General features: G+C 36.4%; 2 protein-coding genes across 2 annotated transcripts in view; both read left to right on the forward strand.

The window, feature by feature from the left end:
• The first annotated feature begins 607 nt into the window (after positions 1–607).
• Positions 608–1,473, forward strand: LOC103082407 (arginine-fifty homeobox-like). The gene is given in 2 exon segments (XM_082931051.1): positions 608–1,313; positions 1,316–1,473. Coding segments are annotated over 2 exon segments (864 nt in total).
• Positions 1,474–5,039: 3,566 nt separating this feature from the next.
• The window catches only part of CTNNA3 (catenin alpha 3), a gene marked incomplete at its 3' end in the record, with an annotated part of 1,444,109 nt that continues 1,431,618 nt past the window's right edge, over positions 5,040–17,530 (forward strand). Inside the window, exon 1 of the mRNA XM_007456477.1 lies at positions 5,040–5,123. The remainder of the gene's footprint in view (positions 5,124–17,530) is intronic.

A 17,530-nucleotide genomic window follows, 5' to 3' on the forward strand; every position in this document is an offset into this window, starting at 1 on the left:
CAGGAAACATATCTTCTAATATTACCTTATAGCTCCTAATATATAATTGACAGCAAATATTAAACAGGGCAATTAGAAAATATTAAACAGTTTACAAATGTCATATGTAAACTTTGAAGAGAAATTATTTTGTTTAATAGGGCAGTTTTATTTTTATTTTTTGGAATTTGTTTTTGGATTTTCTAATGGGGCTTAGAATCTTTATGTAGAGTTTTTGTTGTTTGCTTTTTTTGTCCCAGAAGATCTAGGGTTGTGCAAAGTCATTGTGATGATTAAACCCAATTCTGATGCATGTGATTGAGATGATAGAGGAAGAAATAATGGTAGACTTTGTCACAGATGAGAAATATTAAACACTAATATGGGCTCTATAAGTCAAATTTATATGCACAAATAAAATGGGATATTTCTAAACACATTTAACAGGGAAAGTTGAGATGGTGTGCCCCAGTTCCTAGTTCAAGTATAGAAAGAAATGTCATTGGACTCAATACTGTGGCCTTTCAGAATCAGATGATACCCTCTGCTGGCTAAATGTGGGATTGCGTTTAAAAATGAATGGCTGGAAAGGAACTGCATTTCCAGAGAGACACAAGAGGGCTTGAAAATGGGCACTCCAAAGGAATTCATGACAGACCTTCCTTGCCATATGTCAGCACCCCTGATGAACAAAATAGTCCAAGAGAATCCCCAACCAGACCCTTTTGTCTACATGGATGATTCCAGCATGAACTTCGAGGTTGATTCACAGATACCAGCTGGTCCCACAAAATGGAAGAAGCCTCAGGAAGGCACCTCATTCACACACACACACACACATGAAGAGTTGAAGGTTCTGTTTAGCTGTAATATGTTTCCAGATAAAAACCTCCAGAGAGAACTTGCTTTAAAACTCAGCCTACCAGAGTCAACAGTAAAGATTTGGTTCAGGAATTGGCGGTTCAAAAAGAGGAAGCAGCAACAGCAACAAGAGCAGCAGTCGGTCCTTCCAGCCAAGAATGTGCCCATAGCATCAACCAGTCCTCATTCTTTTCTCCCTGCAGTTTCAGATTCTTATAGCTCCCACTCACCTCAGCCCTTAGACCCTTTCCATTGGGCAGGGGACTCTATCATCACTGAGATTGCTACAAGTGATGTCCAAATGCAAGCTCCTCAATTGGAGAGGCTAGTGGCCTCAGTTCCTGCTTTGTACTCTGATGCCTATGACATAGCACAAATCATGGAACTGTACAGTTTTCCTGATGCGGACGAGATAGCCAGCTCTTCTTTCCACTCTCTGTATTAGTATCTCTCACTGACAAGGCCCAGTTAGAATAGAGTTCCTCTCTTAGCATCTTTGCTGATCCAGCCATAGGTTTATCTCCTGGGCAAACCTGCTTCAGTATGACAAACTGGAGCTTTGCAGCCTACAGTCTGAGAGACAGCCTGGAATTCCAGAACCCCTCCAGTATGGTACACTTTGGATGTCTCTGATCAAAGTACTAATAAATATCAGACAGTATAGAAAAAGGATCTTCTTGCATCTTGTACGTGCTCTTGCCTTTGTCTGCTTTTAACCCAAATATCTGGCTTAGTGTTGCTTTGATTTCCATGGAAATGTGTAAAAACTAGGAGTTTCCCACAAGTATAGCTCAGTACTACACAATCATCCCCACAACTCTCCCTGGAGAGGCCTTCCTAGTCCCTTCGATGGCCAATGAGACTCTAAAATTCCCTCTTCCCAAAACTATCTTTGACTTTTTAAAAGGTCAGTAGCCTTTAGGGGTCATCCACTTTTAATGGCAGCAGGTTTATAAACTTACATTTCCAACAAACTTGACAGTTAAGCTAATTTTCCAGCTATATGATTAATGAACAAAATTAATGGCACTTCTCAAAACCAATAATAAAGAAACACATAATAAAATAAGTACCTCTCAATGAAAAATATAAAGTATCTAGGAATTAACTAAGAAAATTAAGACCTCTGTACTGAAAAGTTTAAAACTTAATAATGGACATTGGAAATGTTTTGAATAAAAGACATTTGAAGCCATAAAATAATCAATTTAACAGGGTTAAAGTCATATGAAACATGTTCTCCAAACACAATGGAATGAAAATAGAAATCAATAGTAGAAGAAAATTCAGGACATTCACAAATATATGGATATTATAAAGCACACTCCTAAATAACCAATAGATAAAGAATAAATCAGAAGGAAAATTAGGAAATATGCAAAGATGAGTGAAAACAAAGACACTATATACCAGAACTTATGGGATGAGGCTAAATCAGTGCTTACAAAGAAATCTATAGCTGCAAAAGCCTATATTTAAAGAATAAGATCTCAAATCAACCTTTTTTTAAATAGGAGGGAAGCTGGCATAGTTATATTAATATCTATCCAATTAAACTTTAAGGCAAAACATTTTGTTGGAAGTAAAAGTATATTAGACAAGGGTAAAGGGAACAATTAACCTGAAAGATACAATAATTCTGAATTTGTATACATTTAACATATTCCCAAAATATATGAAGTAAAAATTTACAAAACTCTTGGGGAAACTTAACAAATACATAGTCATAATAGATGATTTTATCCATAGGTCAAATGAATAAAAATTTCGTATGGGTAGAGATTTTAACTGTGCAGTTAATAGGCTTGATTTAATGAAAGTATATAGATTTCTGCATTCAACTGGTAGAGAATAAACATTCTTTTCAAGTGTGTAATGACTACATATTAGACTATGAAACAAATCTTAACAAAGCCAATAACATACAAACAGCATTCTTTGGTCATAAGGCAATGTAATTAGAAGAAACTCCAACCTCTCCCTCAATTTAGAAAGTAAAAAAGAATATTTCTAAGCAATTAATCAAGCATGGGAGAAATTATGTGAATAATCTGGTAGCATACATTATATAATAACAATAACTGGATCAGCATTCACTGGGGGAAAGTATTAGAGATAGTGGCAGTAGCAGGTTTGAATGTCCTGTTACCCCTCACATTCTGGGTCATCACAGAGGGATCTTGCAGGGCAGGACTGCAGACCTAGGGTAGAGACATTGGCCCTTAGGTTGTGAGGTTTTTTGCTTATTGGTTTGTTTTAAAAATTACTTTTGATTTTTTTAATAGTCTTATTTTTTAGAGCAGTTTTCATTTCACAGCAAAATGAGCAGAAGGTACAGAGATTTCCCATATAGCCCCTGCTCCCACATACACACAGCCTCCCCCACTATCAACAACCCACACCAGAGTGGTCCATTTGTTATAACAGATGCACCTACACTGATACATCTTTATTCCCTGAAGTCCATAGTTTACATTAGAGTTTGCTCTCAGTGTTGTACATTATACGAATTTTGACAAATACGTAATTGTCATGTATTCACCATTGTAGTATCATATAGGAGAGTTTCACTGCCCTAAAAATCCTCTGTGCTCCACCTATTCATCCCTCCCTCTCCCCTAATCTCTGGCAACCACTGATCCTTGTCTCCATAGTTTTGCTTTCAACTCAATAACTTTTCACCCTAAGAAACTAGAAAAAGAAGAGCAAAATAAATCCAAAGCAAGGAGAAGTAAGGAAGTAAAGGCTAAAGTGGAAATAAGTGAAATAGACAATAGAAAAGCAATAGAGCAAACCAATGAAATCCAAGCAAGCTAGATTGAGAAGAAGAAGACGAAGAAAAAGAGGGAGAAGAAGAGGAGGAAGAAGAAGAAGGGGAGGAGAAGGGGAAGGGGGAGGGGGGAGGAGGGGGAAGAGGAAGAAGAATCGAATTACTAGAATCAGAAATGGGATGTAACTACCAACCTTACAGAAATAAAAAGCATTATAAATAAATATTAGGAATATTATGAAAAAATGAATGGCTTTTAAAAAAAAATAGGGCTGATGGGGCTTCCCTGGTGGCGCAGTGGTTGAGAGTCTGCCTGCTAATGCAGGGGACAGGGGTTGGAGCCCGTGGTCTGGGAGGATCCCACATGCCCCGGAGCAACTGGGCCCGTGAGCCACAACTGGGCCCGTGAGCCACAACTGGGCCCGTGAGCCACAACTGGGCCCGTGAGCCTGCGCGTCTGGAGCTTGTGCTCCGCAGCAAGAGAAGCCACGATAGTGAGAGGCCCGCGCACCGCGATGAAGAGTGGCCCCTGCTTGCCACAACGGGAGAAAGCCCTCGCACAGAAGCGAAGACCCAACACAGCCAAAAAAAAAAAAAAAAAAAAAAATTACAGCAAATCAATAACAGAATTCCATGTAGATATTAAAAAAAAAAAATGGGGCTGATTGTTGTATAAAAGGATTGAACAGTGCAGAGTATTGTAAGATAATATAGGAAAAATTATAAATGTGAAGAATGAAGCCAATGTATCACTTAAATATTTTCCAAGTGAAACTAATATGGAAATACCCATAATTGAAATTTCCGAACCCAATGATCTGTTTTTTAACAATGGAAGTAAGTCACAGGGAAGAAACACAGCAGGGACAAAATATATATATCTCCTGCCCCCATCTTCAATAAGAGATTTGAATAATCCAAGCTATTTAAATTACTTTTATTAGTTAAATTACTGTTGTAAGAGTGATTGGCAAATATCTAGAGGTGAAATAAGAACTGCTTTTCTCTGGGTACCCTGACCTAATTTCTGTTAAAAATAATTGGAATAGTCTTAAGTAATTTAGAAGTTTGATAGGTACAGGGAAGTATCATTTAGCATGTTTGTTTTAAATTTTTTCTTTTTATATTTTAAATTCTTAAGGTCTGTTTGGAATTTACAGTGTTTGGGGCACATAATGACATGAAAGTTATGTTTAAAAGCTTGAATTGGACAATATGTTATTATTTCATTGCAAACTTGAAAAATATAATTTCAATCTGATTCTACTGTTTAATGTTGCCTTTCACTGGTATGTTGCTTTAAGAGCACCCATCCCCCTTTCCTGTTTGAGCCACTGTGTCCTGTCAGTCATCCTGAAATACACTAGGGTGCTTGTCAGGCTGTTTGCTTACAAATGCATCATAAGCCAAATTGTGAGCCATAATAGTGGCACTGAATTTCTAAACACAAGAACTTGCTTAGACAGTTGGTTTAGTGTCTGTATATGGGCAATAATACTCTGTCCTGCAGTAGGTGAGTGAAGTGTCAAACTTTTTAAAATCAAACTTTGCTATAAGGCAAATCCTAATTATAGATTATGTGTTACTTGGCTAGATAACTTTGGGGGAAATTAAAGGACATTATTTCTATAAAATGGGATGAATAGAAACTACTATGTTGTGCATTTATTACTTTTATAACTAATTTTCCTTTTAACAACACTAAACTCTAAATTACTTTATGAAAGTTCCAATTTTATATATACTTTTCCAAGTAGATTAGCAGGCATTTCAGTTTTAAATAAAAATGTGATTCTCTTACATACTTTTTCTTTCACGTCAATTGAGGCAGACTCAGTTGAGCCAGAGGCTCAGTTCTGGTATTTGAAGTATTTATTAGTGGCTTTAAAAATAGTGCTGAAACAAATTCTTGTGTGCCAATGCCCAAGCTATAGTAGTTTTATATCAGAGCACTTAAAAATTCCTTCTCTGTAGCTGAGCTATTACTATTTGAGTAACTGTATACAAGACACTGGAAGCTTTACATTCTTTAGACACAACAGTTATGCAGCAAGCAGGTTCTTTGTGCAAACAATTTAATTTCTATTATGGGCCTCTAAACTTAAATTGTGTGTGGATACTTTCCCTGTATTTTCTGTATGCAGCCTTAGTATTTTTAAAAAGAGAATTAATAAAACCAAAAAATAGGAACTTGTGATTTTGATACTTGTATGTTTAATATGGTAGAGAATAGTTAAGAGGCTGCAAGTAGTTAAAGTTTTAAAGGCTTTATCTAGGGTAAATGAGAAGAGATTACTTTTGCAGATACATGGAATGATTATTTATTCCTTACCTTGTTCTAGAAAGGATCTAAGGTGACTTACAAGGCTATGTGAAATTCAAGAAAGGATAAAAGTGGAGTGAAAGTAGAAAGAAAAATACGTATGAGATATAAAACAGAGCCAGGAATAAGGCTGAGCTGCAGCAGTTCTTGACTATGGTTTTATGACACTGGTGTATGATGGATTGATGCGAGAGAAAATATAGAGTTTTATATATAGAAATCTTATGGGGGAATTTCATGCAAACTAGCTATCTCCCTTACCAAGGGTGGCAGTCCAGAGTGGGAGAAGTATGTTGGACAGTGAATATTAAATATACTTTAAATGTCACTCGTGTTTTGGTGGAAAAAAAGTGGAGAACTGCTGCCCTTTTAACCCACATGCTGATTTATATAGGCATAAGTGTGGCTTTAAGTTTTCTAGGAGCAGAATAAAATTTGGTCTGTTACTAAATTCAGAAGAATGATTAAAGAGGCGTAGTTTTTTGGAAACAAGAAGTTATTTAAATAAGGTCATATATCTACATATTAGAACAGACATGATCAAGCCCATGTTTAAAATATATCTGGCAATTTTGTATGAATCTATGAATCTAGTCCTGGTATTTAAAAATTTTTCTGAATAGGTTATTTGCTACTTTCCTTCCTTTCACTCAATTTGGTTATAAATTTAACTTGAATTTCAACTTCTGTTCGATCACAATTAACTGGATCAATGTAACTTGGAAAAAAGTTGTTGGGTAGGAGGAAGGAATTCAGAGGCGGGACTTCTTAATGTACTTTGATCTTCAAATACTCAAAAACCAACTACTGTGTTGAAGATGCTGGACTCGGTGTCGCACACCCTGCTAAACCTGGCTTGTATAAGTGAACAAAGTTAGAAACTCACTGGTTTCACCCAACAGTATTGAAAAGGGACAAAAGTGTAGCAGTTAAAGTTTTGCTAAGGATCTTCAGTGATATTTTCAGATATTAAATTAACATGATGAGTCAGGGCCAATCATTTGGCTCCGTTTTTTAAAATATTCCATTGTTAATGATAAAATCAATAAGAAATGATTATCTTTTAAAAAAAGCACTACAAAAACAAATACTCAAAGCTTTTATTTTTGTAGTTTTGTAAACACATATGCAGGTTGACTTAGAGCTCTTGCCAGAAAAAATTATCAATCGGATAGATAACACATCAGCTGCATGGGATGACATTGTGGATAACCTGGTCACACATATCTGAAACCTGGGAAGCAAATATTCTTAAGAAACTAAGTAGGATTTAGGCACCAAATAAACTGAGTGATGTGCCAGAGTGGTCAAGGATGCTTAAGAAAAACAAATTAGCTTTCGAAAGCATTAGTTCAGAGATCCTAGTGAGAGATCCACTCAAAGAGCTTATAGAGCCAATGGATATCAGTAGAAATCAGTAATTATATAGTAAATGAAGTAATCGAGAAATATTTTTTGTGTCACTGGGGTAAGAGATAAACAGAAAAGAGTTTTTGAAAGTCAGATTTATTAAGGAAAAATTTATATGCATTAAATTCACTCTTTATAAGTTTACAGTGTGATGAGTTCTGACATACACAATCATATAATCACCACCATAAACAAATAGAACATTTCTATTTGAGTCAATCCAAAGTTTCCTTGTGCCATCTGCAGTTATCTTCTCCCTTAACCCTCAGTCACTGACAACTCCTGATCTGTTTCCTGTCCCTATATTTTTGCCCTTTCAAGAATGTCATATAAGTGGCATCATGCAATGTATAATTTTGTCTGACTCTTATCAGTTAGCATAATGCTTTTGTGAGATATTCATGTTGATGCCTGTATCTATTGTTCATTTTTTTCTTGCATAACATGTGACAGTGTGATGGTATCATAAATTGTTTATTTACCTGTTGATGGAAATTTGAGTTGTTTTCAGTTTCTGACTCTTGTGAATAAGGCCCCCATAAACATTTGCATATAGGTCTCTAGGTGGACATATACTTACATTTCTCTTGGGTAAATGTCTAAGGAGTGGAATTGCTAGGTCATAGGGTGGGTGCATGTTTAACTTTATAAGAAATTTCCGAGCTGTTTTGTAAAGTGGCTGTACCAGTTTTCATTTTCACTAGCAAATGTGTGAGATATCCAGTTGCTTCTCGTCTTTGCTAGCTCTAGTATCGGCAGTCTTTTTAATTTTAACCATTACAGTAGGTGTGTAGCAGTATATATTGTGACCTTAATTTGCATTTCTCTAGTGACTTATGATGTGCATTTTTCATGCACTTATATGTCATCTTCTTGGTGAAGTGTCTTTTCAAATATTTTGCCCATTTAAAAAACTGAATTTTTAAAAAAAGATTATGGTTTTTAAGTATTATTTATATTTTCTGGATACAAGTCCTTTTTCAAATGCTTCATGTTTTAATGTTTTAAAAATGCTTCATCCCATCCTTCAGCTGTGGTTTGCCATTTCATTTTCTTTTCTTTTCTTTTTTTAAAAATATTTATTTAGGAGAAAAGGGAACACTCTTGCACTGCTGGTGGGAATGTGAATTGGTTCAGCCACTATGGAGAACAGTATGGAGGTTCCTTAAAAAACTACAAATAGAACTACCATATGACCCAGCAATCCCACTACTAGGTATATACCCTGAGGAAACCAGAATTCAGAAAGAGTCATGTACCAAAATGTTCATTGCAGCTCTATTTACAATAGCCCGGAGATGGAAACAACCTAAGTGCCCATCGTCGGATGAATGGATAAAGAAGATGTGGCACATATATACAATGGAATATTACTCAGCCATAAAAAGAAATGAAATTGAGCTATTTGTAATGAGGTGGATAGATCTAGAGTCTGTCATACAGAGTGAAGTAAGTCAGAAAGAGAAGGACAAATACCGTATGCTAACACATATATATGGAATTTAAGAAAAAAAAAATGTTATGAAGAACCTAGGGGTAAAACAGGAATAAAGACACAGCCCTACTGGAGAACAGACTTGAGGATATGGGGAGGGGGAAGGGTGAGGTGTGATAGGGCGAGAGAGAGACATGGACATATATATACTAAACAAACGTAAGGTAGATAGCCAGTGGGAAGCAGCCACATGGCACAGGGAAAGCGGCTTGGTTCTTTGTGGCTGTCTGGAGGGGTGGGATAGGGAGGATGGGAGGGAGGGAGACAAAGAGGGAAGAGATATGGGAACATATGTATATGTATAACTGATTCACTCTGTTATAAAGCAGAAACTAACACACCATTGTAAAGCAATTATACCCCAATAAAGATGTTAAAAAAAAAAATTTATTTGGCTGCATGGGGTCTTAGTTGAGGGATCTTCGTTGTGGCATGTGGGATCTTTTGTTGCAGAGTGCAGCCTCTTCCTTGCAGTGCATGGGCTCCTCTGTAGTTGTGGCATGCGGGCTCAGTTGACCCGCGGCATGTGGGATCTTAGTTCCCCAACCAGGGATCGAACCCACATCCTCTGCATTGGAAGGTTGATTCTTAACCACTGGACCACCAGGGAAGTCCCTGCCATTTCATTTTCTTAACATTGTCTTTCAAAGAGCAGAAATGTTAAATTTTGTTGGAGTAGTTTATTGATTTTTTTTTTTTTCTTTTATGGATCATGCTTTGGATGTATCTGAGAAACCTTTGCCTAACCCAAGGTAACAAAACTTTTCTCCTGTGTTTTCACTGAGAAATTTAATAGCTTTAGATCTTATCTATGATCCATTTCAAGTAAATATTTGTATATGGTGTGAGGAAGGGGTCAAGGTTCCTGTTTTATGAGTGGCTGTTCAATGATTTCAGCACCATTTGTTGAAAAGACTACCTTTTTTCCATTGAGTTACCTTGACACCTTTATTGAAAATCAATTGTCCATTTAATATTATGTCTAATACACGAACCTGGGTTATATCACTTTTGGTAATGTTAAAATTGATCGCTGCATTCATGCTCTGTAAGCCTGATTCTCATAGTTCCCTATTAATCAGTCACTTAATGATTTTAGCCTTCATAGTGGTAATTATTGTATAGCCTATTATTTTTTTAAGGGGTTGTAAATGGTGACTTTATCATTCTATAATTCTTTATTAGTTTTATCAGTTGGGATCATGCTATAAAGAGCTCTTCCCTTATTATTTCATTAGTCAAAAATATAGTTCATACCAGAAAATCAGGAAAATACTTATTTCCCATTGTTTATCAATTTTCAGAAAAAGAGGATGGTGTTCTAGCAACTTTGGAAGGTGACCAATGAGTTTGTTTGTTTGTTTTTTTTGAATTTTTATATGTGGGATATATTTCAGAATATTGTAATTTTTTATTCTTTTGATGCTCAAATTTTCCTATTTTTGGCCATTGAGGACCGCTTTAAATTGTTTACTAAGCATTTTGACAAAACCCAAGTGAGCCTTGATTTCTAGCACAAGAAGATGTTCTAGGCTCATTTTGTACATTTCCTGCACTAGATCTTCAATCAGCCTTTCCACCGAGGAGCCTAAGTCTTTTTAGTGGAAAATAGTATTTAGGGAACATAATCTGTGCACCAGGTTGCCATTGTTGCCCAATTTTTTTTTTTTTTGTGAACATAGCTAGGAAATAGATTTATTTTAGGAAGGGAAAACTATATAATCAGATCATACTAATATTTCCAACTCAAAATAAGATTATAGGGCTTAATTTAAAATTTTTGATTTTATATTTGTATCTTTTTTCTTATTTATTTATTTATATCAAAGTATAGTTGATTTACAATATTATATTAGTTTCAGGTGTACAACATAGTGATTCAAAATGTTTTAAAAAAATATTTATTTATTTATTTATTTGGCTGTGCCAAGTCTTCGTTGCCACACACAGGATCTTCATTGTGGCATGCAGGGTCTTTAGTTGCAACATGCAGGATCTTTAGTTGCGGAGTGCAAACTCTTAGTTGTGGCACCTGGGATCTAGTTCCCTGACCAGGGATCAAACCCAGGCCCCCTGTATTGGGAGCATGGAGTGTTAGCCACTGGACCACCAGGGAAGTCCCTCAGATTTTTTATAGATTATATTCCATTTGTAGTTATTATGAAATATTGGCTATATTCCCTGTGCTGTACAATATATCTTGTAGCCCATTTATTTTATACCTAGTAGTTTGTAGCTCTTAATTTCCCATCCCTATCTTGCCCTTCCCCTGTTCCCACTGGTAACCACTAGTTTGTTCTCTGTATCTGTGGGTCTCTTTCTTTTTTGTTATAGTCACTAATTTGTTTTAATTTTTTGATTCCACATGTAAATGATAACATACAATATTTGTCCTTCTCTGTCTGACTTATTTCACTAAGCATAGTACCCTCTAAGTCCATCCATGTTGTTGCAAATGGCAAAATTTCATTCTTTTCTTATGGCTGAGTAGTATTCCATTGTATTTATATACCACATCTTCTTTATCCATTCATCTTTTGATCGACATCTAGGTTGCTTCCATACCTTCCAATTGTAAATAATTCTGCTATGAACTTTGGGGTACATGTATCCTTTCGGATTAGTGTTTTCTTTTTCTTTGGATATATACCCAGGAGTGGAATTGCTGGATCATACGGTAGTTTTATTTTTTTGAGGAAACTCCATACTGTTTCCCACAGTGGCTTCACCAGTTTACATTCCCATCAACAGTGTACAAAGGTTCCCTTTCTCTACATCCTCGCCAGCATTTGTTATTTATGTTCTTTTTGATGGTAGCCATTCTGACAGGTGTTGGGTGATATCTCACTGTAGTTTTAATTTGCATTTCTCTGGTGATTAGTGATGTTGAGCATCTTTCATGTGCCTGTTGGCCATCTGTATCTCCTTTTTCTCTTATGCTGGAAATCTTATTTCCTAATACCATGAAGATATTATTTATTTGCTTTAGCCTAATGTGTGTGTATACACATGTATGTATACATATATAATAAGAATATATATATCACACATATATAATAAGAGTACTAAGTGTAGTTTAAAATTACTTTGACATTCTTTTTGTCCTGGAGGATATCCCTCTAGGATTAGAGTAAAAATACTGTTTGTTTGTTTGTTTTTTAACTTAAAAAAAAACTTTTTAAAATTTATTTTTTATTGAAGTATAGTTGTGTACAATATTATATAAGTTTCAGGTGGTTCATAATTTTTGTAATTCACAGTTTTTAAAGGTTATACTCCATTTATAGTTATAAAATATTGCTTTTATTCCCTGTGTTGTACAATATATCCTTAAAGCTTATTTAAAAAATACTGTGTTTTGAAGTTCCTTGAAATTATTTCTGACTGTTTATGAAGCTAATGTGAAATATAGTTAAGGTTTATTTTTTTTGTTTACTTCTGATTTTTCAGGATTGAGTTATGAGTTAATTGCTTTTTACTTACGTAAAACATTTACGTGGCTCCAACGTCAAAACTCTAAAACTAGGTATATTCAGAGAATTCTAGCATTCATCTCTGTCTCCTCTGCTCTGTTCTTTCCCTCGTCCTGAGGACAATTTTAATTTGTTTTCGGTTTATCTTTCAGGTTTTTTTTTTTTTTTTCTGGTTGTTGTTCTTGTTGTTTTACTCAGCCATAAAAAGAAATGAAATTGAGTTATTTGTAGTGAGGTTGATGGACCTAGAGTCTGTCATACAGAGTGAAGTAAGTCAGAAAGAGAAAAACGAATACCGTATGCTAACGCATATATATGGAATCTAAAATAAAAAATGGTACTGATGAACCTAGTGGCAGGGCAGGAATAAAGACGCAGACATAGAGAATGGACTTGAGGACATGGCGGGGGGAGGGGGAAGATGGGGTGAAGTGAGAGTAGCATCTACATATATACACTACCAAATGTAAAATAGATAGCTAGTGGGAAGCAGCAGCAGGGAGATCAGCTCCGTGCTTTGCGACGACCTATAGGGGTGGGATAGGGAGGGTGGGAGGGAGGGGATATGGGGATAGATGTATGCATATGGCTGATTCACTTTGTTGTACAACAGAAACTAACACAGTATTGTGAAGCAATTATACTTCAATAAAGATGTATTAAAAAAAAAGAAAGTATAAGCAAGAATGCAAGCCTTTTTGCAGTCACAGCTTTCTTATGTAAAGGTAGAATAACTCCTCTGTTTCCTTCATTAATCCTTATTCATATACATTTTTTGGTTCCTCTCCTTTTTCTCTCTCTCTCTTTTTTTTTTTGGCATCTTTTATGTAGTGTTCCCATCACTGATATTTGTGTACCACCAGACATTTACTGAACAGTGTAGGGAGTATCAGGCTTGGGTGGGAGTGAGTTGAGGTTGTTGGCAATTTTTACGTTCTTACCAAAGTTGTTATGTTTTTGCTCCTAGGAACATTTTCCTTTCATTGTTTGGTGCTCCAAAACTCAGTGTGCTTCATGGTAAAGTCCTTTAAGTCACAGACTATTAGCACTGTGAGTTGATGATTTAACATCCCTTCTTTCCTTGACTCTACTTGACCTCTAGCAGTTTCCCTGGCTACGTGGGCTTATTAGTCACAGACAGAAATGGCATGTCATCGTGCTAATCCTGACTTCTCACTTTTGTGATTCTACAGTCTCAAACTGGGTCTTTCAAATAGGGATATCCCCTTTGATTACTGTACCTATCCATGCCCTACATCTTAATTCTCTAATCAAAGGACGCTTGGACAGGAATTTCAGAGTCGTGGCACTTTTACAGAAAATTATTTCCTGTTGAGGTGTGTATAGACTTTCACTTCCCTTTTTAAAAAATTTAGTCAAGGGGCTTCCCTGGTGGCGCAGTGGTTGAGAGTCCACCTGCCGATGCAGGGGACACGGGTTCGTGCCCTGGTCCGGGAAGATCCCACATGCCGCGGAGCGGCTGGGCCCGTGAGCCATGGCCGCTGAGCCTGCGCGTCCGGAGCCTGTGCTCCGCAATGGGAGAGGCCACATCAGTGAGACGCCCGCGTACCGCAAAAAAAAAAAAAAAAATTTAGTCAAGATTTCATTTTATTTCTTTATTCGTAATTTGGGGTAATGCCAGGTTTCCTTGAAGATGGAGGAAATTTTGATTTTTTCTGTATTCCATTAGTTTTGATGGAAGGAAGTGACATAAACATGCATTTATTCTACCATATATTATAATAAATCCTAGGAGATGGTAGGATGATGATGGTGATTCTTTTAGAGTTCTGTATAGTGTACAGAGTAAAGCATTGCTTACTTCTACCATGAGTGTGTATGTGCTTGTGTGTGTGTGTGTATGTGTGTTTATTAAGATGTAAAGAAGGTTGTTTGAGTTGAGGTTGAAAAGATGAGGAAGTATTTGTTGAGTGGCTTTTGGGGAGGAGTACTCCAGGCAGAGGGAACAGAGTGAATAAAAGTTTAGGGGAATGAAAGAGTACGGTCCATTTAGAGAACTTCAAATTCTTTAGCATGAATGGAGTACAGGGAGGAGGTGTGTCAAAGACAAAGAAGAAGCTGGAGAGAGAGGGCAAATTGCCTCTAGTCATTCAGTGGAGCCTGAACTTTACTGTGTCCAGATGAAGAAGCATTGAGGGTTTTAAGCAGGGGGTTGGTGTAACATTATCTTATTTTATATTAGAGACATCACTCTGGGAATAGTTTGGAGGGTGAATTGGAGGTTGTGAAAAACTAGAAGGGAGCCCAGTTAGGGTATCATTGCAAAGTTTAAGTAAGTCTAACCAGGGTTGAACTGAGGAGGTACCAAGGTGAATGGAGATGAAATGGCCAATATAAGAAGAGTTAAGGAAGTAGAAACTGTGTGACTTTTCCACTAATCTGATATGAAGAGAGAGGCAGAGTGAAAGAAAATATTCTGGGATGACATTCAAGTCAGGGGTTGGGTGTGGGTGCTCACTGTGTGGTGGTGTCATTAATCTAGATCAGAACTGAAGATGGTGGTAAAAGGTTTTGAGGAAGAGATCATGGAGTTGTTTTGAGGTGCCTGTGAGATGGCCCAGTGGGAAGTGGATCTGGGGGCTCTGAAGCTCAGGTGAGAGGTCTGGACTGTTGAATCAGAGGCTGTAAGTTGAACTGGAACTCTAGGATGAGATTGTTCTGAAAGAACAATATAGTGTGGAGCAGAGACTAGCATGTAAGGGATGGATCCTGGGGTTTAGACCCCTAGTTAACAGGAGTTAGTAGATAAGGAAGAGCTAGTAAAAGATACTGGGAAAGAATGGCAGAAGGGTAGAAAGCGGTATTTTGAAGCCAGAGGAGAAAGTCTTTTGTTTACTATAGAAAGAATACTTAGCATGTGGGATGAGAAATGGTTAAATAGGGTTAATAGGTGTATAGCTAGAGTTCCTGGAGAAAATTTTAAAAACTAGTGGTAAAATAGTGAACTTGGATGGTTAGATTGAAGATTCTGGCAGATTTAAAACTTCTCTTCAGAGAATATGGAAGAATGGAAAACCAGGAGTCAGAGAAGCAGCTGAAGTTCTCAAAACAGTTACATACTATCGGTTTCCCCCAGTATATTAATAGATTTGTAGAAAAATGAATGTAGTGTTTTCAAAGACTTTGGTTTTATTTTCTCTATTATGATAAGCAGGCTCTTATTTATTTCTAGGTAATCAGAGAACAAGGAAGAAATGGGAATCTTTTTGCTTCAAATTGAGTTTGACAAGAATTCTACTTCTTTTACTATTTTCTGTTTTGTTCTCTGCTTTTCAAAAATACCAGACCTTAGGAGAATTCACATATATTTGAGCTGTCTTATAATATTCTGGAGTGGAACTGACCCATAGGCCCACTGGACTTGCAGCAACAAAAGCTACTGTCACTTTCAAGGTGTATATGAAGGGCATGTTACTTCTGCCCTGGTTGCTTAAACTTGATGCTTATAGCTGAAGGTTATTCTTGTTGTGGGTGATTCAATGGAAGCTTCTCTGAGCTTTCACACACTAGATTATCTTCTTCTTAGACTTCAATTGGACTAATTTAGTTCTTTGGCTTTTTAAATAACAGGTAGGTAACATTTATGCTGGGCTTATATGAGATAGGATCTCAGTTCTGGTATAATTTTATATGGTACAAAATGTCCTTAAATTGAAAGGCATTGCTACACAGAATAACCATGGGGCATTTTTGTCCTTTCTTCATACCTGCAATTTTGAAAATGTGTGCCATTGTGAAAGGCAGGGTGAGCTTTTAGTGTGAACTGGCATTTCATAAAATAGCATAAAAGTTGTGTTATCAGAAGAGGGGTAATAAGGTCATCTTATAAAATTCTTATATACAATGTTACTTTTCAGTTAAATCAGAAATTGAATTACAACCTTTTGCTTTATTTTGGAGGGCCGTTAGACTTGACCAGCCATTCACTACAAGAAGGATATAAGACCTAAATATAAGTAGAATCTGATGTTTTCCTTTGTTTTATTTCATATTAGTTAAGTCAGTCTTTTGGATTTTTTGTTTGTTTTCTGACTTTTTTTGCAGCTGTCATTTAGGTTGTGTGTGGGGAAACAAGTTTTATTTTGGTTACTATGAACAGAGGAAGCAAACGTTTTAATTTAATTTGAGTCTTCTCATAAAGAATCTATAAAACTCATAATTTTGGGGGGAGGAGCTCAATTTGATTATTTTTCAAAAAACATCAGTAAGATGACTATCCAAAAGTTATTAAAAAGAACTTCAAATGCTTCCAAGAAGCTTTTGAAAGTTTGAATTTCACATGCTAAAGATATTTACTTTTTATTATGAAATGTAACTTTTTTTATCGTGTTGAAACCCAGAATTCTTGGAAGTTAAGGAAATAAAAAGTTCAGAGTCTTGGGGATCTGGACATGTCGTGCAGTACAATTTAACAATTGTAGCCCTAACTTTAGTGCATACCTTTTATGTATCACTCTGGAATTGCTTTCAAAGGGCTCAAGATCCTTTATGAGGCTGTTATGCATTAGGAATTTTTTTTAAAGGTATTTAGGCATGTTGCATTTCTAATTAATGCACGTGTAGGAAATATGCCTTAGATTTTGAAGTCAAGAGATCCAATGAAATGAGTCACCAGAGGGAAGCTTTGTTTTAAGCCCTTTAGTTATGGGAACTAAGAGTGAAAGCATTCTTGCATTCTTGAATAATAAATACAAGCTCTATAGATGAAAGCGATATGTTTAACCTAAATGTAGACAAGTAGATTCTGCTTTCCTGTTGAAAAGGGGATAATAATATCAACTAATATTTGTTCAGCCCTTAGTAGGTGTCTGAAGCATGGGCTAAGTTATGACTTTTATATGGATTTTTAATTTTAATCTTCAAGATCCTTTTGAAGAGGGTACTCTTATTATTCTCATTTTACAGATGATAAACTTGATGTTTAGGGAGGTTTACTAGCTTGTCTAAAGTCACCAATGAGCAAGGAACAGAGCCTAGATTCTCACCCAGGCAGTCCAACTTCAAAGCCAGTGCTCTTAATTACTGAGATCCAATGGTGATGAAATGTAGGAGAATTTAGGAATCCTTTATAAAGCAGACAATGGGAGTAGGGGGGCAGCAGTTTGTCTCACACTGGCTGGGGCATATTGCCCTGCTGAGGGGCTGAGTGGAGCTGAAATCTAGCCCTCCCTCTGCTGGACAAACTGGGGGCCTTCCTG

This window comes from Lipotes vexillifer, unplaced genomic scaffold (genome assembly GCF_000442215.2).
Source record: "Lipotes vexillifer unplaced genomic scaffold, Lipotes_vexillifer_v1.1 scaffold520, whole genome shotgun sequence".
NCBI classification, from domain to species: domain Eukaryota; kingdom Metazoa; phylum Chordata; class Mammalia; order Artiodactyla; family Lipotidae; genus Lipotes; species Lipotes vexillifer.